Source organism: Mirounga angustirostris, unplaced genomic scaffold, assembly GCF_029215605.1.
Source record: "Mirounga angustirostris isolate CCGP_5_RB_7025 unplaced genomic scaffold, mMirAng1.0.hap1 SCAF_2, whole genome shotgun sequence".
Lineage (NCBI taxonomy): Eukaryota > Metazoa > Chordata > Mammalia > Carnivora > Phocidae > Mirounga > Mirounga angustirostris.
Genome location: NW_026991710.1, coordinates 62,981,950 through 63,007,807, shown reverse-complemented (window position 1 = coordinate 63,007,807; position 25,858 = coordinate 62,981,950). Strand labels below are relative to the sequence as shown.

The following is a 25,858-nucleotide window of genomic DNA, read 5'->3' as shown; positions in this document are numbered from 1 at the left end:
ATATATTATACAATATTAAAATTGTGAGAAGTACTATAAAAAATGAATAATGTTCTGTGAAAGTGAAAAATATGGAGGCCTATATTCAACTGGTGTGGTCAAGGAAAGCCTCTTTGAGACGGTCGACAATTAAGTAGAGACCTGAAGGAGAAGAAAGGGCTATCCTTTTGAAACGTCAAGGAAACCATGTTTGGGGTGAGGAGGGAGCAGAGGAACCATTTCTAGCAGAGAAAGCATGATGGAGAGTACACAGACATTTGGCAACCTTGAGGCTGGTAGGTAGTGAGGGTCATGTTGCAATCTCTCTCTGAGTAACTGAGAGATAAAGCAACTTAGCCAAAGTCAGACAGCATGTTAGAATCTGGTTGGAAACCCTAGTCTTCTTACCACTCAGACCAGAGTTTTTCCAGAGTACCACACTGCCAATCATTACAGTACCAAATATGTGATCTTATTTTGATACGACATGAAGGAAGGATATGGGTCTGTTCCTCGGACTAAATCTTGGCTATCCTAGAACCAAACCCAGGGGAATCTTCACTGGAGAATTGCCCGAAAGCCAATGAGCAGAGATGCTAGTCCAAAGACCTGTCCTAAAGCATCTCAAGTCCAGCCACAGTCTCTTTCTGCAGGTGAAGGAAACAACTTACCTTTTGAGAAGGCCCCTTTGTAATCCATTTCTGCCAGTGACATATCAGATGTATTGGGATCCATTAGGAACACCTTCTCATTATTGCAGAGCTGAAATTCGGTATTGAGTGAATACACAACTGGTACAGGGCGGTTGGTCTGCTGGAATGCAATGGGGATCAGGAATCTAGATGCAGGAGAAACAAGAGCTCCTTGAGAGCAGGGTCCACTCTGTAAACTTCGGGCTGTCTTCCCTGCCCGCCCTTCTCAGGATTGTGAACTGTGCTTTGTGGCAGGTGCTAAATAATCACTGAATAAAGAGATGTGGGTAGGAGAAATAATCTAATTCATCTGTAGAAGTCTTTTGTACTTTTTGCTTTTCCTAGCCCTTCCATTCTGAAGGTCCCCACGGTTGCTCTTTGATTGCTGAAGGGCTCATCGCCATAGTACCCTGCCTAGACTTCTCCTTCCCAGATCTGCCTGCTCTGAAACTTTGACTCTTTCAACCTGATCCAAATATAACGTCCCACTCTTCAAGACATTGCCAAACGATACTCTCTTGCCTCACTCCTTACTTCAACCTCCCTGGCCTTCCTTCTTGGTCTTTTGAATCTGCTCTTTTCTTCCCAGCCTCTGGCACATAAGGGCTTCTCCAGCCAGACTGGCCTTCTTTAGGTCTCTTGACATGTTCTCTATTCCATATTTCTACTGCCTTGGGACTCACTATTCAACAAATATTCACTGAGCTTTTATTATGTGATAGACATTGTTCTAGTAATGGGAATTCATCTGTAAACAAAGCAGAAAAACATATGCCCTCAGGGACAATATGTTCCAATAGGGAATCGGTTAATAAATAAGTTCAAAAATGTATAGTACATGAGATGGAAGCAGGTGATGAAGAGAAATACGAGGCAGAGAAAGGGAATGCTAGGAAGAGGTTCAGCTGGAAATTTTAAATATGGGGGTCACAGAAGGCCTCAGTGAGAGGAAAACTAGGAGGTTGGAGCTACCCTTACCTGAGATGGGAAAACTGCTGGGGGGACTAGATTTGGTGGAGGGAGAGGAGGGATTCAGCAACAGGCATGTTCAACTTGGGAGGCCTATAAGAGCGCCAGGTGGAGAAGCAGAGCAGTCAATCTGATGCACAAGTCGGGATGTGAGAGGTAAGCCCTGGGCTGAAGGTGTCCCTTTGTATTTAAAACCTTGGGAACGAATGATGAGCGAGACCACCACACGAAAACAGAGACAGAAGAGACAGTGCTGGCACGGCACGTAGGGTGCTCCAAATTCAAAGGCAATGGAAAAGAGGAGGAACCAGCGGAGCAAACAGTGAGGGAAAGCCAGTGGGCAGAAGAAAGCCTCCAGAGCATGACACTGCAGCTGAGTGAAGAAAATGTTCCAAGGAGGAGACTGAACTGTTAACTGTTGTAAAGCTGTCGCAAAAATAAAGATGAGACTCAACCCCTGATTCTAGTAAGACACAGTCATTGGTGACCTTGGCAAGATCAAGCTGGGTGAAGGGACGAGAGCAGAAGCCTCACTGAAGTGGGCTCAAGAGATAATGGAAGGTGTTAAACTGGAAATTGCGAGTCTAGGCAACTCTTGAGGGACAACTTGAAGTACAAGGAAGGGGGAAATGGGTGTGGAGGGAAAAATGGAGTCAAGAAAGGACTTTTTTTTTTAAAGATGGGAGAAGTTACATGTTTTTAATGCTGATTGGAGTGATTCACAGAGAGAGGAGAATGGTTTATAAGATGCTCTTTATAAAGCCGGATGAGAGGATTTGGGTTTCAGTGCACACGTGGGGTGGCTGGCTTGGAATAGGAGCTAGGACTGTTCCTTCATATGGTACGTGCAGATGCAGGGAGTGGGTAGATATGATGGTAGGAGCTTGGGTGAGTTCTCTTCTGATTTCTTCTGTTTCCTCCATGAAATAGGACACAAGATAATCAGCTGAGGGTGAGGACGGGGGAGATACAGCAATTTGAATGGGAAGGAATAAAATAGTTGAGAAGAGTGAGAGAGTGAAGCCAGTGGTTAGGAACTGTTTTTATTTTGTGCTGGGAATCTCTGAGGGTTGACTTGAGATTAGTGATAATGAATTTGAAGTTTCCTGACTTTGACCTTGCTGGGCATTCTGCAGGAACACTCCTCTGTCTGCCTTTCTTTGCCTAGTTAACTCTTACTTATCCTCCAGATCTCAACTCAAACACCACAGTGTCTAGGCAGTTCACCCTCTTTCTCTTCCCTTCCAGCCTAGGTCAAATCCCTTATCATTTGTTCTCCCTCTCTCTAAATTTAATTAATTAATTTGAGAGAGAGAAGGAGAAAGAGTAAGGGGAGGGGCAAAGGGGTAGAGAGAGTCGTAAGCAGACATGGGGCTTGATCTCACAACCCTGAGATCATGACCTGAGCTGAAATCAAGAATCAGATGCTTAACCGACTGAGCCACCCAGGCGCCCCTTATCATTTGTTCTCATTACACTGTGCACTTTTCATTCACAGTACTTATCATGATTTGATATTTTATTTAAATAAAGTGACTTTAAATGTAAATCAGGTCGAAGTCTGCTTCACCCATTACAGGTTCCATAGAATCACAGCCCATATCTACTTGCTCACTATTATATCTTCATTGCTGGCCAAGCTTCTGACACACACATTTGTTAAAGAATAATGCATGAGTGATAATTTCAATGCTTTATACTTGCAACAGAGTCCTTCTGACCATTCCTTACTTTTAACTGAAAGTGCTCCAGTGGGTAGATTTGAGAGGATTGGGGTATAGGAGGAACTTGGAGCATAGGAGCAACCCACACAAGCTAGGGCTGACCCTGCTTCGACAACTTTGATATAACCATTAGTTGCACCAAGAGCTCATTTAGCGGACTCAGCAAAACAGGTTTTTCTTGTTGATCCTGGTATTACCAGATTTCATGTAGTATCTGACACCTAAGATACTCAATGAATATTTACTGATTAAATAGAACAAACAATGGACTAGAGATGACGATGATGATTTATAAGGTTGGAAGGTCTGACAGACCTCACAAAAACAGGCATTATAGGGGACACAATTCTTTTGAATTAAGTCTGAATTCCCTGAGTCAGTCTTTTTTTTTTTTTTTTTTAAAGATTTTATTTATTTGAGAGAGAGAATGAGATAGAGAGCATGAGAGGGGGGAGGGTCAGAGAGAGAGGCAGACTCCCTGCTGAGCAGGGAGCCCGACGTGGGACTCGATCCCGGGACTCCAGGATCATGACCTGAGCCGAAGGCAGTCGCTTAACCAACTGAGCCACCCAGGCGCCCTCCCTGAGTCAGTCTTGACTATTTTTTGTGTTGCGGTTCTGTCGCATCCCTGGGGAGCCATACAGACGATCAAAAGCAGGGTTAGGCCCTACGGAAAGTCACCCTGGGAATAACAGGGACCCCACAAGTAATGATCTCCCTGATGTAAGGCAAAGACTTCCAACTCTAAAGCCTCAGTAAACTGACTCAACAACAGTCTTCCCTCTGCGGCCTCCCAGACCCACACGGCACCAGGGGTAGAGATGTGTTGGTGTCTTTTTGCTCCTTTTTGCCATTTTCGAATGGCAAAAGACTTAAAAAAAAAAAAAAAAGAGGTCTGGCACCTACCCTGGAGAAACTTGTCTTACATATGTATGCTCAGAGACACATATAGTATTCTTCATAACAGAATGTGGAATTATATGCCAAGCAGAACGGTCAAATAAATTGTGGAATACTCCCACAATGAATACCTTAAGGCAGCGAGGCACAAAGCACAGCTACATGAATCAACACAAATGTTGATACACTTATGAATCAAGAAGTGATTCAGTGAGCAAGAAAGAAAAGTTGCAGAGCGAATTTGTGCAGTATGACATTTTTATATCGCTCAAAAACATGCAAAACCATGCAGAAGTAAATATGAGGTAAACCATAAACCAAAACAAGGGATGATAAGTACAAATATCAGTCTAGTGGTTACACAGGTGGAGAGGTGGGAAAGACAGTGCAACTGGAGGGTTACTCAGGGTATAGGTACTGGGAATGTTCTAGTTCTTTTTTTTTCTTTGACTCCGACTTTCACTGGTTATAAAATGGAAATAATGGTGCCAATTTTGTGGGGGAACACTATAGTGAGAAGTGTTAAGAGCTTAGTACAGAGTCTCCCACAGCATCTGCACTCCATACGTGATCATTAATACCCCCAGTAGTTATTATTACTCATTTTATCATCAGTAAGCCCAAGAGATACTCACTCACGCAGTTGCAATTCCTATCAGATAATGTTCTATTACTCAAGGTTTTATATAGGCATTATATATGGTCTTCTATGTAATATAATATTCATAATTAAAAAAACTGAATACGTGAATACAAATCTCCCAGCATATCTCACCTGATGATTTGCCCTCTGTTCTTCCTTATTGCAGCCAACTACCATTTTCCTGGTCACTTTCCCTCCCTCATTTAGCTGACTACCGTGCTCCTACCATCGATCTTGGTGATTTCAACGTCCACATGGATGAATCATCTAATACCCTTCAGCTCTCAGTTCCTTGATATCTTCACCTCCAAAGAGCTTGTTGTCCACCCCACTCATGCTTCACAGTCCTACTATGTGTCACCTCCCCAAATCTCATTTCCCAGCATCTTCCTTTCTAACTACCACCCCCTGACTTTGAGCTCACCCCTTCTGTTACTTCCGCTCATTAATTCTCTAATCACACGGGACCTCCCTGACCACTTTGACCCAGGAACTGGAACACCAACACACTCACGGTGGGAGGGTACACACATTGTTCCACACAACAAACACTTCAGAAAACAGTTTGGCAGTTTCTTAAAAGTTAAGCATATACCTACCATACGATCCAGCCATTCTATTCCTAAGTATTTACCCAAGAAAATAGAAAGCATATGTCCATGTAAAGGCTTGTATATATATGTTCATAGCAGCTTTATTTCTCACAGCCATAAACTGGAAACAACCCAAATGTCCACCAACTGATGAGCTGATAAACAAAGTGCAGCATAGCTGTACCTTGGAATACAATTCATCAGTAACAGGAACAAACTACTGTTACACACAACAGGAGTGCAGGCAAATAATCCTGCTCAGTGAAAGAAGTCAGAGACGAATGCATACTGTATGATGCCATTGACATGAGTTTCTAGAAAATGCAAACTAATCTGTAGTGACAGGAAGCAGATCAGTGGATCCTGGAGAAAGGGGTGGGCTCGCATGGGGTAGGAGGGAGGGATTACCAAGGGGCATGAGGAAACCTTTGGAGGAAATGGATATATTCACTATGTTAGCTGTGATGGTTTCATGGGTGTATACATATGTCAGAATTTATTAAACTGTATCTAGCTTAAGTATGCACAGTTTATCTTATTGTCAAAGATATGGCAATTTTAAAACAACTCAATGGGCTCTTAGCACTGCCTGATCAGCTGCTATGGGCGACCCTCTAGCACACCCACTTTCCCACTCTCTGAGATAACTGTCTCAAGCCTCAGTGTTCCTTACTTCCGGTTAATGTTTAGCTTCTCATTTTATGGAGAAAACAGATTTAATCAGATTCTACTTTGTCATCCCTGTCCTCGCAATCTACCAATTCTCCCCTCGCCTATATCCATGCACTCTGCATGCCTTCCTCTTTCACTGGATGAAGGCTCTGGGCTTTAAGTGAAGGCTGGCCCTTCCCCTCTTGTCCTAGATCTATCCCCACCCGACTCAAAGGCTTGGCTCAGCTGACTTCCCCTTGTTCTACTGCAACATGAAATTTCACCTAATAGACCACTAGTATACAAACACCCTGAAATATTTTCCACTCTAAAACACAAATAAGACCTCTTCTGACTTTGTATCTGTTTCTAGCTACTGTCCCTTTCCTCTGACATCCTTTATAATAAAACACCTTAGGCATAGTTTATCCCTGTTGTCTCTACTTTCTCTCCTCTGTCTCTCGTGGTCTGATCAGGCTTTAACCCCTCAGTCCACCGAGCCTGCCCTTTGTCAAGATCATCAACCACTTCTCAATCGCCAAATCCGATGGCCCATTCTCAGTTTCTTAATTTGACTGTCACATTCCAAATTGTCTTCTCTTCATGATAATGTCAGATTCTGTCAACATCCTCTCTTAAAAATGTTTTCTCGGGGCGCCTGGGTGCCTCAGTCGTTAGGTGTCCGCCTTCGGCTCAGGTCACGGTCCCAGGGTCCTGGGATCGAGTCCTGCATCAGGCTCCCTGCTCAGTGGGAAGCCTGCTTCTCCTTCTCCCACTCCCCCTGCTTGTGTTCCCTCTCTCGCTGTGTCTCTGTCTCTGTGTCAAATAAATAAATAAAATCTTTAAAAAAGAAGTTTTCTCTTCACTTTGCCCAGCTCCTAGAAGGATGGTGCTAGAGCTGAGGTTACCTTTAATCCTCTGCTATAATCTCCATGCTGGACCAGAGCCAAGCACATGATAAGAGCTGAGTTAACACTGGTTGAATGAATGAACATATGGCACACCGTGGACAGTCTCAGGTCTGAGGTGGGTACAGGCCGCGTTGATTCTTGTTATTCGTGGTAAGTATGTTCCAGAGTTGCGGCGAATGCTGAGTCAGTGAATACTGAATCACTGCTCCTAGGGCAAATACAGGGTAGAGCTCCTGCAGCCTCTGGTCACAACATATTCACTGACTGACCAATACCTAGCCCCGTTCTATGCATGTTTCTGTTTAAAACACCTTATTTAATATGTTGTTAATTTGTTAACGTAGAACTCGTGGCAACAGCACTGAAAACCTATGCCCAAGAAAGTCTATGTGACCTAAGGTACGTCACAGGCTTCTTGTACTTAGGAGTATTAGGTAGCTCCTCAGCACTATGCTTGGGAGCTGTTACAAATGGTGAAATCACCAATAAAAAAGCACAAAAATTTGAAAACCACGGCACTGCACAGACCATGAAAAGGATACTTGTTTATAGTTATGAAACCTGAAAGAAGAAGGTAGAGTGTTGCCTTGCTTGACCTGAGCCGGGAATGTGTGTGTCAGGTGACTCAACATTTTGCCACTCTGCATGCCTGCGAATGACCATGAAGGCATCACGAGAATGGATTTTGCCGTAACAAATACATTTTAGCGAGGAGGTGAATTTACACATCATGAGGACCTGCCATATTTCCCTACCTTTCTGGGGCATGTGCAGTGCAGGCCAAAGGCTTCTCTCCTGGATCAACCCACGGCTGTGTGGGCTGCACGGTGCATGGGATCAGGTAGATGGTGTACTCCCCCGAGTAGTCCTTCCTGGAAACATGCAGAGCACACTGTGGTTAGAGGGGACATTTTATAGATTATTTACTCACCCAGAAACACATTGACTTCATTAAACACCTTTCGGATGGTATTTGTGCTCAGCATCTACAGACTTTACAGGTCTGCAAACACAATCTTCAGAAATTCCTCACTGGTTATTTTAACTGTCAGGGTATTATCCAGAGGTGTTAAATAGAGCTACTTGCCTTTATCCTATACTGGTCCTTTTCATGAGAAAAGCTGAGAAAGGCACATTGTTTATAAAAACCTAAAAGGCTCAAGTGAAGACAAAACAGAACTGGCCACTTCCTTTAGATTTCCATGAAACTTGTTTGACAATTTCTACTTAGGGTTTCTTGTTGATGGACACCCTGCTCAACACATTCTCGACCACGAAAGATTCTTATTAAGATGTGGACAGGTCAGCGGCTGCTGACTGCTGGTGGCAAATGCCTCAGGTTTAAAGGACACCCCACTCAGAGAGCGCCTGCACTCCCATTTCCTTAGCATTTGGTTTCCGGGCTCCTCTTCCGAACTCTAGGGCTCAGCCCATCATGATGCTGAAGGACAATCTCTCTTCTCATAGGAGACTAAGCGTTGAGAATTTCCTTTTTTTTTTTTTTTTAAAGATTTTATTTATTTATTTGAGACAGAGAGAATGAGAGAGAGCACATGAGAGGGGGGAGGGTCAGAGGGAGAAGCAGACTCCCCGCCGAGCAGGGAGCCCGATGCGGGACTCGATCCAGGGACTCCAGGATCACGACCTGAGCCGAAGGCAGTCGCTTAACCAACTGAGCCACCCAGGCGCCCTAAGCGTTGAGAATTTCCCTCCTTGTGGTGGATCACAGAATTCTGTCGGTTAGGACACCAAGAGCAGGGAGCCTTTGTACCCTCACCTACTTCATTTCCCACACTTGTCATGGAGTAGCAGCCCCAGCCCTGGCAGGCTGCCTGGAAGACAGCCAGACAGCCAGAGGCTTCAGGAAGATTCTTCAAGAGTCTTGGGAGGCTGCCATCAACTGAATGAAGAGTGCAAGGTTATGAATCTTAATTATAACTGTTGTGAGCAATCTGTGACAGTTCTCACATTTGCTGTGTTTGTTTTTTGACCATTTCTTTTGTATTTATCTAGTTATTCATAAAGTGATAGCAAAGATTTGGTTAGATAAATAAACAAAACTTATATGACACATCCTGGGGTCATTTTAATGGAATGGCACAAGCTGGAAACTGAGATGGTCTAAACCTGGTTTGCCTTTGCCTTTTCCACAATTGTATGATTTTTGACAAACAATGCAAACTTTCAGGGCTGAGTTTCTAAGCCCCTTCCTGTCTGACAGTCTGTATGTCTGTTATTTTCCTCCATGAGCCCTCTCTTCCTCCAAACCCTTGGCCAGCAGGAGGTGAGACCTTATATATCACATTTGAATTACATGAAAATTGGCATGCATAATGTGAATAGTAACTCATAATTAATAGAAACATTTAGGCAGGCAGAACTGTCCATGCCGGAACCCTTGCTTTCAAATGGGCTGGATCATGCTGCTCCCCTGCTCAAACCCTGCTGTGGCTCTTGGGTAAATGTCAAGGTCCAAGCACTGTGCGGGCCCCACCCCATCCCCCTACTTCTTTGGCCTTACCGCCCATCCTCTTGCTCCTTGCTCACTCCACTCCAGTCACACCAGCCTCCTTACTGTTCCCCAGGATGCGAGACATGCTACCAATTCAGAAACCCTGCCAGCAAACTCCCTCACCTCCTTCCAGTATTTGCTCAGATGTACCTTCTTGTTGAGGCCTACTTTGCACATCCTAATTGAAATCACAATGTCCCCCCACTCCTGATTCTCCTTACAGATTGCTCTAAATCCTTTATTTTTCGGGGCATCTGGGTGGCTCAGGTCATAATCCCGGGCTCCTGGGATGGAGCCCTGCACTGGGCTCCCTGCTCAGCGGGGAGCCTGCTTCTCCCTCTGCCTGCTCCTCCCCCTGCTTATGCTCTCTCTCTCTTTTGTCAAATAAATAAAATCTTAAAAAAAATAAATCCTTTATTTTTCCATGGCACTCCCCACTTTCTGACATGTTCTGCCATACTTGTTTATTATGGCCACCTTTTTGTGTCTTCTTACTTTACTGTAAATGCTGTGTGGATCTTTATTTTGTTCACGGATGTATCCAAGTACCCAGAACCTTCCCTAACACACAGTAAATGCTCACTAAATATTTGCTGAACAAATGAATGCAGGACAAAGTACATGGCTTCCCAAGCCCACAGTCCTACTTTTCTCAACCCTAAATATGATTTAGGCCCATTTCCTCACTATCCCTGCAAATATGCCATCCCTAGATGCAGGTTTTTAATTCTATAGGTCTCCCCCTCTCCTTTCTGAGAACTAGACCTTTCTCATATTGCAACATGGAGCACGAGCTGCCCCACCTCCTCCAGGAAGCCTTGTGCAGCTCCCCAGCCCTCCCTGAACAGCCATGGTCTCCGTGTTCGGTGCCTCTCACAGCACACATAGCATAGCATGCTGGATGTTGTTCTACACGTTGCCATTTAGCTATATTTTCTTATCCCCTTACCTCAAACGTAAGCTCCTAAGGGATGTTTATTCAGGACCTACCATGTGCTAAAACCTGCAGCTCTGGGGATTCAAGATCAATCAGGCATGCCTTTACCCTGGGGAGCTCACAAGCTAGTGGAAAATGGGACTCTACTTAGAGAATGTAATATAACGAGCTGTGTTCCAGTAGAAGCTGGAACAAGGTGGGAAGAGGAAGAGGGGCCTCTAGCACTGTATGAGGAGTCAGGGAAGGTATCGCAGAGGGGTTGGTATTTGAGTATTTGAGCTGGGGCTCAGAGGAGTTCAAGGTCTGTAAGAGGGAAAGAGCAGAAAGGGCAGAGGGAATTGCAAAGGCATGGAGGTACACACGGGCTGGTGGGTTCAGGGGTTGGTGAGCTATTTAATGTGGTTCAGAAGGTTGGGTTTGAGATGAGGCTAGAGAGGAGGGTATGGGCTTTGAATAAAGAATTTGGACTTCATCCAGTAGGCAGTGGGGAATCAGTAGAGGATTTAAAGAAGAGAGTTTCCATGTCTATAAATTAGGACATAGTATGCATATAATCTCATGAGCTTCTAGGAAGCATAGCCTTTGAAGATTATTACATATTGATTTCAAAGGAATCATTATTAAAAAAAAACCTGATATAAAACCAAAAATTCACAATTAAAGAAATCTTTTTGAAAATGATCCTTAAGACAACCTGCTACTTCTTAACTATAAAGCTGGGACAAGAATTTCACGCTAAATACCAATCTTAATTTCATGATCTATAAAATGAGGATAATAGTATTTATGATGGACTCCTGGTTGCCTCATTATCCTTTTTATGGTAATAGTTTTAACTGTGTTTCTCCTATTCCTCCCCTTCACAAATGAGATAGTTTACATATTTAACCAATTCCTATTCTACCTCTATTTTGGGTGTGGGAGAGAAATAAATCTTATTATTTATTTTATAGAAGATTGGACCATAAGGGGTGACATCTGGATCTGATAAACAGAGATCCTGGATTTTGAACTGGTTGTAGTGATTGGATTGAAATTTTTTTATTATACTAGGATTTTTAAAAATGATTTTATTTAATTATTTATTTTAGAGAGAGAGAGAGCATGAGTGGGGTAGGGGGGCAGAGGGAGGAGGAGAGAATCTCAAGCAGACTCCATGCTGAGCGTGGAGCCTGACTCAGGGCTCAACCTCAACACCCTGAGATCATGACCTGAGCTGAAACCAAGGATGCTTAACCAACTGAGCCACCCAGGCGCCCCACTAAGGCTTTAATTAGACATATTTCCCAGGTAGATGTGTCACGTGACTAAATTCTAGCCAATAGGATGCGAATAGAAGTGATACGCAGCCTTCTCAGTCTTATCCTTATAATAAGGGTAACTACTTCCTCGTTTACACAGCACAAGCTGATCTGACTTACTTTGTTTCTTTCTCTATTTGTCAAGGGTTATTTCTACTCTCCCCTTAACAACGGAAATCCAACTTTTGCAAAAAAAAAAAAAAGCCATATTTCCCAAGCCTCTGAAAGAGACTGAGACCATTTCAGATCTCCCCCAAACACCCCATTTCAGATCTCCCCCAAACACCCCATTCACCTGTTATAAGAGCTTGTGGCTCTCCAGAGTTGATATGGAGAATCAAAAGTCTGAGCACTCCATAGTAGCTGCAGGTCAAATTCAATTCCTCCTAAGTGGTCTGGAGTCAGTATGAATGATTTCACATCAGGGAGGGTGTGGTGCTCCATCACAAACTGTCCTATTTCAAGGGGAAACACACACACTTAGTTGTGAGTTTTATCATCCTTGAGATGAATCCCCTACTAAAGCCTTAGTACCGAATTAATATTCTTCTACCAAACAACTAAGGTTATACCTACCCTCTCACACCTTAGAATGTATTCCACCCTGGCTGGACAGCATGGCATCTCACCCCGATCTATCAGCATACTCATGATGGTCATTATGGTCATATATATTTATAAACAACATGAATGTTCCTTGTGAAAAGGGTGCGGGCATATTCATAATAATAGGGGCCCTTATGTGACAATGAATGTCAAATACACTTAGTTTTGAATTCCAAAAAACATGTTTCTTAGAGGCAGAAAGGTCTTGGTAGCTTATAAACAGAAATATCAGTTTCAGATTAAAAAAAATTACATTTATAGCCACTCAAGTCCTCAGTGGAAGGAGACAATTGTAAACATCATTGAAAAGGTAAAGGTTACTCATGCAGGACACTTCTACTCTTTAAAAATGCAGTCATATAGTGTCATGAATAAATAAAAGTAGAGAGACTTCTAGACTAAGAGACTAATGTAACAGCCAGAATGTAATATGTAAATATTGATTGGATCCATGTTCCCTTTACATAAACAGATATAAAATAAATATAAAACAATATAAAAACAAATGGAAAAGACATCTGTAGGACAATAGAGGACAACAGAATATGAATAGGAACTAGATATTATTGGATCAATCTTAAATATCTTGGATGTAGTGACACCACTGTGATGTGTAAGAGAATGTCTTTGTTCTCAAGAGATGTCTAGGGAAGTATTTAGGGTAACTTGACATGAAGTCTGCAACTTGTTTTCAAATGTGGTACCAAAAAATGGGTATGCATGTGTGTATGGATGCATACATATATAGCAAAATGTTAACAATTGTTTTTCACTGTTCTATTCTTTTTCCTTTTGTCTATGTTTGTAATGTGTTTTTTTTTTAAGATTTTATTTATTTGAGAGAGAGAGTGAGAAAGCAGGCACAGGTGGGAGGAGTAGAGGGAGAGGGGTTAGCAGACTCTCTGCTGAGCAGGGAGCCTGACGTAGGGCTCAATCCCAGGACCCTGGGATCACCACCTGAGCTGAAGGCAGACGCTTAACCGAATGAGCCACCCAGGTGCCCCTGTAATGTTTTTTAATAAGAAAAACTGGAGGAAAAACTGCACTGATATTACCTCTGAATTTGGCATGGGTCTTGAATTCAATGACAAGACGGCCATCCTCTCGAATGTAGATTCTTATTATCTGAAGCCTTGCAGAGAGCACGCTGTCTGTCTGGATTCCTGGGCAGGCGATCATACACAAAACATCCAAGTTAGGGAATGAGATCTCCCACAGAGTAAACTACATGTGAGTTGTCCCAGTGATACCTCTAAGTAGAGCTGCACAGTAATTTGAATGTAAGTTAAGAAAAATTTGCATATTCATATGAACATAGAATCTATTTAGACACATTTGCCAATTCAGTCTACTTGGTTTTGTTTTTTCTCCTTGGCATAGTTTCTTCATACCTGAAAATGCCACTGAGCCCAGAGTCAGGGCCCTAGCCCATAGCTCAAAAAAAATTGGTCTTACTTAAACTTCTTACATCAACTTTACACCAGGATGTGATTATAGTGCATCTGCTTCAGACTCTATTTGCTTTTCCTCACGAGGACTGCTTTCGTGACTCAACAGAACCATAAGCAATGTCCTGGTGGCTACATTTAATATTCAAACCAATGGATGATTCAAGATTAGCTTGTAGAAGGCCAGCCATATATCGCATGACACGAATAAACCATGGCTTTCGTAGGGGTAATTACAATCATGATGCCCAGTGAGTTCCGTATGACCCAAAACTAAAGGGTAACCAAAGGAGGGGAAAAAACAACGTTTTAAAAAGAACCCCAGAGCTCGAGAAATTATCTGACCCAGAGTGTGAAAACTTCCTGAAGTTATTTTCCTATGAGAAATATAAAACAAATGATTTGAGTTCAAAGCCCTCAACAGAAGAAAAGACTGTATTTTCCATTTCTAGAGATGAAGCCCTATCTAATGAACATTCCTGTAGCTGTTTAGTAGCTCAGATCAAGTAAATCCCCTCCAGGGAGGCCAAGAGGGAAAAAAGGAGCAGCAGAAGGGGGAGACGAGTTTGGGGCATCATAAGGTAGCAGTGGGAAAAGGTGGCTTGGGGAAGACGTGAGGAAGGTGTGAGCTCCCAGCTGAGGGGCTGTCACCAATATATAGATATCTGTGGTTCCTGAAAAGAACCATGTCCATATATGCTGATGCTGGAAGGCCTCCAGGGATGGAAAACTCAATCCAGATAGCTAGACCCAGAGTAGAGGATAGCGAGTGACAGATGGGTTCCTATACTGCCCACTAGGGGTTCAGAGGTATCCTTCTGGAGTATGATCATGTTCATTCGCTCCTAGTTAAAAATAGTGTGATTCACGGCGTTTAAGGAGCAAAAGGGTCTTCGAATCAGGTGCCTGGAAAAGGACAGATATATCAACAGCAACCTGGTTCGCTTTATTCATTTGGCCTAGAGGGCAGCCCTCCTTTTGACTGTACATAGGACAATGGGATGAAGACTGGAGCTCCTGTTAAAAGTCACTACTTATTACTTTGTTTCATCTTGCTTGAACAGAAGGCAGGGAGAGTTAAGACGTCAATGGGCGTACCTGTTCTCCAGAGAACAGTGTCATAGAAGAAGGAAAACTCCATTTCGGTGTGGTGCTCCAGAGAGGCCCAGCCCCTGGGGGCTGTCACGTAGATGTAGGACACATAGAGAGGCACGTGGACGGTCAGGAACGACTGAGCAGAGTCTCTCACCTGCCAAGCAAATGGTGTGCACAGTGAGGGTTATTTCTTCCCTGGGATGAAAAGGCGTATTTGTCAGAGAGAGAGAGAGAGACAGAGCACAAGCAGGGGGAGCGGCAGGCAGAGGGAGAAGCAGGCTCCCCGCTGAGCAGGGAGCCCGATGTGGGGCTGGATCCCAGGACCCCGGGATCGTGACCTGAGAGGAAGGCAGGTCCTCTTAACTGACTGAGCCACCCAGGCGCCCCTCATTCAATAATTATTAACCAAGTGCCCACGCCTGTGCTAGGTGCCTAGGCACCAGACTGAGCTTCCTCCTCCGCAGTGGGAAGAACCAAACTCACTGCCCTTATGGAACCTACAGTCTAGTAAGGTGATGCATATATTTAAAAAATAAAGAAAGGGATGGGAAGTGTCCAAGATATTTCTTTTATAGGGTGATGGGAAGGCTTCTCTGAGGAGGTGACACTTGAACAAAAACACTTCTGAAGACTGAGAAGGAGCTTTGCCTCCAATTGCTGGGAGACTTGGCCAAGTTTTTAAAGTAACACAGTTATTCCCAAAGGATTAATACATAGTCCCTCGCTGACCACATTTTCCAGTGACCTGTAGGAGAGTCTGAATCAACTCTAATTGGAAAGATGCCCAAGTCTGATGAATGTGTGGCTGACTTGGATGTTTTAGTGAATAGTCACATCTCTTGCAACAGGAACTGAGGTCATGGGATTTGGATATCATATCTAGGAAACTTAGCAACACAGTTCAGAGCGGCATATGCTTGTATAATTTCCCATCTCATACAATGCCTCACTGAAATAATTTTGAAAAGGCAGCACATCACACTTACAAGGGAATATTTCTTCTAATGGGATTCCTGTTACCGCTATTAATTAATGGCTCAAACATTTTTATTCTACTATGCAATGAACAAAAACTGGATAGAAAGATAAAATATATGCAGAAGTTTTCATGGGGAAGGTAACTGTTTATATGTATATATGAATGTGGGACTTGATTTATTCATTTTGTATTATCCTCTGTAAATATATTATTTCTTTTATAACAAAAAAGCTTGAAAAAATTTTGTCATTGGTAAAATACTATGATACACTATACTATGGAACTCATATTTTTCTTTTGTTTTAAAACACAATGTAAAGTGTTTCCATGGGTAATTTAGGAAAAGAGCCAAATGTTTCATCAACATTTGGGACATCAACATTTTATTTTTCTACAATATTTTTTCATATTCAATGGTGTCAGGGATTCAAGGTTTTATTCCAAGTTTTTCAAAAATTCTGCTAATTCCATATTCATTAAAAAATATCTTTTGAAATGCCTTATTCTGTTTTCTTCAGAAAATTTCCAGATTTTATCTGGACCTCACACCATATTCTGCCCCTTTAATATACAGGCTTTGTTAAAAACACATGGTCTAATCTCAAAATTGTTGATATTAGAACTCAATAATTCTTCAGTTGATTGGAAAAATTGATTTTCCTTCCTCTGTTTCTGTTTTCTATCCTTTATCCCTCATGATATTACTTACTAATCCTTAAAAAAAAAACCAAACCTTGACAAATATTTACCACACACCTACACTGTGCCAAGTACCTTGCCATGTTGAGATGACTGGTTACAATTTCAGATGAGACTCAGAGAAGTTATGATAGGGAAAGATATGAACTAGGGCTTGACTGTGAGTTCTAAATCCTTTCTACCATAGACCAGCTGATTCAACCATTTTTAAAGAAACAGACTGAAATGAAGTACTTCTGTGTATCTATTCTGTGTTGGTTTAAGAAGTGGGGCATATATAATGAGAAATCTTAGTCTTTGAGATTTTTAGGCATGTTCTGAACAAAAATACCCAAAAATGTAATTAGAGTAAAAGCATGGCGAACACAGAATACTAATTTTTGAGAGGCCAGAGGAGAAACCAATCACTTAGTTTTGCATTTTCAGGAGTGAATGTAGGTCACTCAACTGCAGAAACAGAAAGCAAACCTAAGAACGCCTTAATTTTCCATCGGTAGAGGGCAGTAATGCCCATGAAATGAGAGCGAACCAAAATGAGAGGCATTACAAGGAAACAAAACAAATGTTAATCAAAGACATGTTCCCAAAATAATTACTCTAAGTGCCTCCAGAAGTCCCTCTTTCAGTGTGGTTAAACCTGATTTGAAATGAAGAACAAACGTCATTTTTAGTTCATTGAGATAATCGCTCATAATTGGGTAGAATCTGCTTTAGATCTAATTTTCCCCTGAGGATGCATTAGCCTAGTGCCTTTGATATAACTGCCCTCCTAGGACGATGGCTTCTTACTAAAATGTTTGTTTGTCACTAATGTTTAATAACTATTAAGAAAGTGTCGGGGTGCCTGGATGGCTCAGTCGCTTAAGCGTCTCCCTTGGGCTCAGATCATGATCTCAGGGCCTGGGGATCGAGCCCCATGTTGGGCTCCCTGCTCAGCGGGGAGTCTGCTTCTCCCTCTCTCTTTGCCACTACCCCTCACTTGTGCTCGATCTCTCTCTCAAATTAATAAAATTTAAAAAGTGTCCATTTCTGCAAAGGTTGTCAGTTTGGCACAGGTTTGGACTAGGTATGAAACCAAGGTGTTTTAAACAATTCTCTCTCCATAACGCTTAAAAAGAGAGTGCTCTACCTGTCTTGTGAAAGGGTGCACCTCATTTTGACTTATTTCCCCAAGCACGGAAGAGAATACATCTACTTTGTAATAACCTCACCATCAAATGTAAATCCTTTTGGCTTTCCAAAATACACCTAGAGGGAAAAAACACATATATCTAGAGAAGTAAATATTAGATTTTTATATAAACGGCTGTGCCAGACAGTACTTTTTTTCCACATTAATTTTAACATTTTCCAATTAATTGATTTAGCAGACTTTAGGGGGCTCTCTCCAGCCACCATGCTGCTAAGGGACTTCTAAAGAAGACTCCCTTGGCTATCTCAGTTTTGGGGGCCGCTGGATGCAACGTGCTAACAGAAGTGCTTTCAGGAACAAACAAGGTTTCATAGGGCACTCAGGTGCACGCGGCCTTCAGATAAGACCCTGGAGCACCCACCTGGAAGTCAGCAGTGACAGACCCACCACAGACATCAATTAACTCAGTCATGTCGTAATAGGCATCAAAGGTCCAGACGCAGCTCTTCAGGTTCAGGTGTTTGTAGAGCTGGATGGTCTTGGGCTCCCGGACGCTGGGGTCAAATTGGAAGGGGCGGTCGTAACCAGGACCCAGGGCCGTGCTGTCGTAGACCCTGTCGTCCAGGAACCCTGCCTCTGTGCAGGAGGGAGGAACAAGCAAGAGTGACTCAGTCTGTGGACATGCCCCTGGGGAGAAGGGATGTGTCCTTGTGAACCTGAGATAGCCTACCGTCCATCTGAGACTATTAGGAGAGCAACCCAGGGCTCCCCAAATTGCCACAGGGTAAACAGAGTGACTGAGGTCACAGACTCCTATAAGAGGCTGCAGGAACCCCAGATGAAAAGGTGTGCAAATGATACTATAAGCGGAGTCAGAGCTCAGTGGCCCCATATGTCTTGGAAAAGAAAACATACTGAAGCTTTGCAATCAACCCTTGAAGACATAGATTTACTATATGGATAATTTGTTGATGAATTGTTATTTTTTAAGACTGATTTTTAAAAAATAGCTTTTATGTAAAGCCAACAAACATCTGACTTCCTCCTCCCCTCCTATGGTTTCTGAGCTCTTGGAAAAAAAAATCTTCATTTTGTGTTAATGAGTAAATAGCTCACTAATGATGCTTGACTAAACCTCCCCTGCTACGGGCAAAAATTATTGGATCAAATGCTGCCAAGCAAGTGAACTATTCTAAATTAAGGAAGACCTTAATGCAGCAGAGAGCTAAATACAGATACAATTTTAGAATATCAGGATTAAAATTCTTTATAGTACTAAAAGCAACTATAGTATTCTGAAAGAGTTGATGCATTTCTGAGAATGACACCAGCACCTGGTCCTCTACCCCCAAAAGGACTCGGATCTCAGTTAACATGTGTTGAATTTAATTGTGTTTAAGTAGGAAGAGGTACAAACTTTCAGCCTATAACCAGAGTATGTTTCTTTCAGCGGCTACAGATGTTGACCAGTTAAACTTTCATGTGTAGCTCGGTGACTTGCAAATAATTTATACTCAGCTACTCTCTACTGGATAAAGACCATCACTACCTAAAGTGATGCTTAATGAATATGAAAGAGCATATGAATGCTTTTCTATCTTCCCAAACACCGGTAAATGATTCATCAGTTGTCAAGGGAGGAAACAGGCATTTAATGTGCACTTGCTAAGGTAAATGGAAATGGACAGGATTCTTTGTAGAGTAAAATGTCTGCTATGGTTAACCCAGGGACGCGCCTTCTCGGCTGTCAGCAACTTCGGACCTGTCTCCACAGCACGTTGGCTCCTTGGGCTGCCCTTGCCGGGGCCTTGGCCCCCAATGACTGCGTGAGGTGCGACAGAAAGGCCCATCATTTGGGGCCAGAAGTAGGATGAGTTGGGTGGATGGGCTCTCTCCAGAGCTCCCTGAAGGGTCAGTGGAGGCTTTTGTGGGTCAGTGCCAGATTGTAGTCTAACTTTCCCCTCTGCCCAATTCTGCTTTTTCTCCTTCCCTTTGATGGATGCTGATCCCCAATAAACATCTTGCACCCCACACTCCATCTCAGCTCCTGCTCCCAAAGAACCTGTCCTACAACACGTGACATCTGCACTTTAGCTTTTGAAAGAGGCTGCAATAAGGGGATTTTAGGGCACAGACCCAAAAGTGCTCACCATGGGGGAGGGAAAGAACCAACAGTTACCATGGCAGGTGCTTTAAAAATGTCAACAAATTAAATCCTCACCCTGATGGGTATCAATTGTTATCCTCACGTCATAGATAAGAAAACAGTGGTTTGGGGAAGTCCAGCTATCTCTGTTCCGTTGTATAGAGAGTGGAATAGGGATTTGAAGCTGAGTCAGTTTGACTCCAAAGTCCTTGTTTTTCCCTATTCACTTCACTGTCTAAGCTACCTATGTCTGTTGCCTGCTAGGAAGGATCTCCGCTCATCACGCAGATTTTGAGGACGGGAGACATTAAGCAGAGTTCACTTCACTGTGTCCCTCAGGGCCACGGCGCTGGGCTGGAACGGGAAAGCCAGCACGGAAGTCATCCCTCACCTGAGATGCCTCTCAGGTCTTGGGTGGTGACGAGATTGGAGCAGACGTGCTGGTGCCTGTAGATGGATTCGGACAGCAGAAAATGCAGGTTGTGCAGCGGCATGGTGGAGATGAGGGGTAGCATTCCGTCCTGGTGTGGGATCTGCACGGAAATGTGGATTCTGAGGCAAAAATGGGCAGAGAGAGTGTTTAGGTGCACGCTAGAAACAGCTAACATGGTACATTTCTTCCTCGTGACTTACTCTGCCTTCCCCAGGGAATCTACCATTTTTTGTCCTGAAGCTTCCCAAAGGGTATGATGTACGCGTGGGGTTGTCCCCCACCCCTCCTGCCAAGAGATCCTCCAGCTCAGAACTGACAGCCATCAAGAATCACAATTTTTTTCCTTCTGTACAAGAAAAGATAACATCACAACCACAAATTAAAGCTTTCTTTTGCTTTAAATGGAAGCTTTGCTTCCTTGTGAGCAACAGCGGAGTGACTGATAGAGGTGCCGTCCCCTTCTCTGTCACAGGGAGTGTCTGGGAAGGTTGGGTAGGGCCGACACTCACATTTTTTAAAGTATTTGTGCCAAATGACATCAGTGAGCTCTTTAAACTCTAAGGTCAGTATTCCTACCCAGGACAATATCTTAGAAATGGTCATATCCCCCTACTCCTACTGTCTTCTCCTAACTGAAAGAGCTTTCTCCCACCTCTCCCCCCTCAAGTTCCGAGCAATGCGGGCAGCCCTCCCCGGCCCCCACTTGCAGTATGCTCTCCCCTCATCTACATTTCTCAGAGCTTAGGTGCCTTTGCACCAGGACATCTGTAACTTATTCCTATTGGCTGCTATTTCTTACATGCGTTTAGACTCTGTTTATCTTGCCTCCCCACAATGAGGACAAGGATCATTGCCTTCACTTCTTTTGTTTCTCCAGAGCATGTGGTATAAAATTCTAAATAAAATATGAGCTTAATAAATATTGGTTAAGACGGCGATACAAAAGAACTGTACTTACGGGCTGCACTATTTTCACTGTATAAATTCAAATTTTCAGCATGTTGATTGAGGGTGCCTTTGAGTTTTTACAGCTTGTCTCTTGGAACAAAAGCCCAAGAGACATTTTTTATTTATTTATTTATTTATTTATTTATTTATTTATTTATTTAATCTTTCTTTTTTATTATATTAATCACCATACATCATTAGTTTTGATGTAGTGTTCCATGATTCATTGTTTGTGTATAACACCCAGTGCTCCATGCAGAACGTGCCCTCTTTAATACCCATCACCAGGCTAACCCATCCCCCCACCCCCCTCCCCTCTAGAACCCTCAGTTTGTTTCTCAGAGTCTATAGTCTCTCATGGTTCGTCTCCCCCTCCAATTCCCCCTCTTCATTCTTCCCCCCCCCTTTTTTTTAACATAAAATGTATTATTTGTTTCAGAGGTACAGGTCTGTGATTCATCAGTCTTACACAATTCACAGTGCTCACCATAGCACATACCCTCCCCAATGTCTATCACCCAGCCACCATCCCTCCCACCCCCCACCACTCCACCAAGAGACATTTTTAAGAGGATTCAGAACCTTGGAATAGGAACAGGATGCCTCTTTTGCTAAGAAGGGCTCAGTAGTGCCCTGGGCACTTCAGCTACTGCTTTCTGACAAAAGTAAATCTTATTCTTTTAGAATAAAGAAAGAATTTGCATATTCTTGGCTCCATATTTAAATCTGTTTTTTTTTTCTCCATGGAAATAAACCCCTTTCTCTGAACTCAGTTGCTCATAAAGACACACGTAGAATTACCACAAGGTTTAATGAATATGTATAATACACATGAATTCTTTTTTGCTAGGCAAACATGAAAGTATCTATCTTCCATCAAAATCATGAGAGCACAGGAAAAAATAAAAGCACATCTGTCCAGACTTTCAGTTTAAATGGTATTATTACTCTGTTCACTAGATATTTAGCAAGTGTCTCTTAGAGGTGCCAAGAAGCACTGTCCCAACCAGAGGGGGATCCAAAAAAAAAAAAAAAAAAAAAAAATCATGGTCCCTGCTCTCACCATCTACCACGGGGACAGAGAGAGAACGAATGATGATAATGCTCTGAAAGAGGTATACATGGGTGTCAGGAGAGCTGGAAGGAGGAGCTTCCAAATTACATTGGGAACGATGATGGGGAAGTTCCTAGAAGGGATGTCATGAGCTAGGTACAGTAGGACAATAGGATTTAACTCCAGTGAGTGGAAGGGGGCTGGGAGGATTGCAGTCAGGAGGGACAGCATGGCAGAGGCACACAACATAGAAGAGTTGGAAGCCCTGAGGATTTGATTTCAGTTTGATTCTCTGTGAGGAGACTGGCAGGTGAAAATGACAGGCAAGGGACATGAGGCTAAGAAGACAGACAAGGGGCTGGATTTTAGGGGGACTTTGAGAATTTAAATTTTTTCTGAAGCACTTATCCACCACTATTCTTATTTTGCAGGAGCATCGCTCATTGATCTGTCTGGCCCAGAAAACACACAAAGGAGAGGCCCCTCACGGGGGACGGCACCACCTGCCTGACCTGTTTGGATGCTCCTTGTGCTTGACGTCCAGGTATTTCAAGGTGGCAATGAAGGACTGAGCCTGGAAGCCTCTGGCTGTCCCGGCTACCACTGGGGTGTGGCAGATAGCACTGTCTGTTCCAATGGTAACAATGTTGCTCCTTAAGGGAGTCCCCACGTGGCCCACCTTGTCCACAGCCTTTGCCACACAACGCACATGGAACCTCCGGCTGAAGTAAATGCTGTCCAGGACCTACCAGGAAAAATAAAGTACTTCAGACATGTGTATATTCCTTAAACAGCTCCTTACACTGTATCTTCTGGATGATATGACATGACCAGTTTCTGGTATAGGGCTCTCTGTGCAGACCATCCATCATCTGTCTATCCATCCATCTATCCACTCATCTATCTATTCATTCATTCACCACAAAACTGTTGACTTTCTCCCAGGAGCCAGGCACTAGGGACAGAGCAGTGAGTACGTATAGCCTGAGGCAGCATGTCAGACAAGGAACAAGTAGACAGACTGGAGCAAGAGCCCAGAGATGACCAGTTACCAGTGACAGTATTGTTCTCTTTATAGACTAGGTTCAGCATAAGGACTACTCAGCTGGTTTCCAGCCCTTCCATTGAGACTGGTTGGCCTCCAAGTAATTTTTTCTGAGGGTATATGTCAGGATACAGAAGAGAAATGTTTCCTTCCCAGGAGTTCTTATTTTTCTTTCTTTCCTACTGCTAGTCCCTCCCCCCAACCCCCACCTAATGACCACACACACACTGTAAAGGTTATAATAACATGAAGAGTTGAAGTTGAGAACTTGGCCTCTGACACCTACTGGCCTTTGAAGGTCTTTCAACAGATTCTTTCATGTTCTCAGACACAGAGAAGCCATAAGAATGCTTAACTCAGTCTATGCAGAGGCAACGTGGGTCACCACAACTCTTTAGATAATGTGTGCAGACACATAGGGAAGTACATAAGAAGAAAAATTAATTAGTAGTTCTGTGTGCCACAGACCTCCCACAAAGCAATCATACAAACTTATAAATTTTACCTATGAAAACAATTTTCATTGAAGCCCATTAAAAATTAAAGAGGATTTTTCCATTAAAATTTTTTTAATTAGCTGCCAACACTTTATTTATTTATTTACACATGGACTTAGTTCAAAAGGGATTTGAGGCATCTTACAAAGATGCACACAATACAATGGTATTAAATAAATAATTGAAGAAACAAAGAAAGAGCAAAGGAAACTGGGGTAAAAGTATTAGTCACCAAGTCACTGCAAGAATAAAAATGGAAACATCAACTTGGTACCTGTTAAAAATGTATATTTGGCCCAAATCACACAGAACTGCCTTCATGGTTTTTTGAAAAGAGAATTAGATACTTAGGAAACAATAAGCTGTTAAGTCTTATCATTTCAGTTTTTAAATTTTATCACATAGCTTAAATTTGAACTAGGTTATATTGCAAAAGAATTGATCTTTTGGCCTTTCTGAATAAGCTGTGCAGAAAACAATGGATGTGAGTGACATTGCTTTACCCAGAGCCCCCCCGTCCATCTCTGCCTTCCCTCCACCATTATCCTATCTATGGGAAGCACTTATTAAAGTGAGAACAAACTGAGAGTTGAATAGGAAAAAAGCTAGAGAAATTCAGTCTGAAAGAAATCTCTGATGTCCAAAATTAGTAAGTGCACTAATTTTAATCAAAAACTGTCGAGGGCTTACTATGTGCCAGATATTGTGCTGAGGATCTCCACTGCTTTCGGTTCTCTCTCTGAGGAGAATGACGTCACTGGTGTGATGAGCAGTCACCACAGTGCACTGTTCCTTAAGGTTGGGAAAACCCTCACTATTCATTGCTCTGTGATGGCGGCAGAGGTGTGGGTCTGGTGTCTCGACTCTTGGAGGACAGCAACTGCATAGTGCGCTTCTTCTCATGTCTTTCTCCAATCCTGTATAATGCCAATCACTCGAGAACCAGTCTATCCTTTGTTTAATCACTGCGCCATCCCTACTATGTGCCGTCAATGTGTTGAGCACGTTAGGCTATACAAATGTGGTAGAACCCTTGGTCCATGTCCTTAAGGAGTTTATATCCTACTTATTGAACGATTGAAGAGATGTGAAAAAAAGTAATCATTAATTGTACCTACGTGGAATCTTCGATTTACTTTACCATTTATAGATCACTTTTATATCTGATTTGTCAATGACTGTCAGTGGCTAAGTGGAAAAGGTATTATTTTGCAGATCAGGAAACAGAGACTCAACTCCCTTAACCTCTTACCATCACATAGTTAAAAGTAGGCAGAATCAAGATTAGTAAACAGGTTGATTACTAGCTTGGATCGCTTTCTACGACACCATATTACCTTATATATAAGAATAAAAATACCTGTGTATATACTGTGTGTACCTGCTTATTTGTTTATTTTATTCCAAATGACACACAAGAGCCTTAAGGAATTTATCTGATAGAGTTGCAGTGACAAAGAGAAGCACCAGTTTTCTCCCCATGCAACCAGGCCCAGATCCCCCTAGACCTACCATGTGGTTGACACTGGTGAATGGTGTGTTGTCAGTGATGGTCTCAAAGGGTGACCGGGCCCCGTTGCCATCAGTAGGGGTGGCCACTTCCCAGCTGAACTGCACCGATGTTTGGTTGATACCAGCCTCACTGCAACGCTCCTTCATGATGGTGTACTTGGGGAAATGAGAGTCACAGGGGGTAACACAAACCAGTGGGTAGCCTGGGGATGGGGATTTCTTGACTCCTTCCTTGGTAACTTCTTCTACATGGTCATAGTCAGCAAGTGTGACAACCTGAAAAGGAGCAACAAAGCTTCAGACTGGGCTGGGTGTTGGGAGGCTCAGAGAACTAAGGCTCCCCTCCCTAGAGATCCACAAGATCCCTTAACTGCTAGGGATTCTTTAAAATATAATGAAAAAGAAAATATAATGGACGTTTTCATAGTGCTTTGCCAGGCATCCCTAAAAGA

At 42.9% G+C, this 25,858-nt stretch overlaps 1 protein-coding gene across 5 annotated transcripts in view; it reads right to left on the bottom strand.

The window, feature by feature from the left end:
• The window catches only part of FRAS1 (Fraser extracellular matrix complex subunit 1), a 420,408-nt gene that overhangs the window by 8,829 nt on the left and 385,721 nt on the right, over positions 1-25,858 (bottom strand). For all 5 annotated transcript variants that reach the window (XM_064584673.1, XM_064584674.1, XM_064584670.1 and 2 more), the window contains 9 exons: positions 25,407-25,682; positions 22,865-23,097; positions 20,309-20,469; positions 18,193-18,407; positions 14,965-15,115; positions 13,474-13,581; positions 12,108-12,267; positions 7,818-7,934; positions 651-817 (listed from right to left, as the gene is read on the bottom strand). In XM_064584673.1, coding sequence (XP_064440743.1) covers positions 651-817; positions 7,818-7,934; positions 12,108-12,267; positions 13,474-13,581; positions 14,965-15,115; positions 18,193-18,407; positions 20,309-20,469; positions 22,865-23,097; positions 25,407-25,682 — 1,588 coding nt within the window. The remainder of the gene's footprint in view (positions 1-650; positions 818-7,817; positions 7,935-12,107; positions 12,268-13,473; positions 13,582-14,964; positions 15,116-18,192; positions 18,408-20,308; positions 20,470-22,864; positions 23,098-25,406; positions 25,683-25,858) is intronic.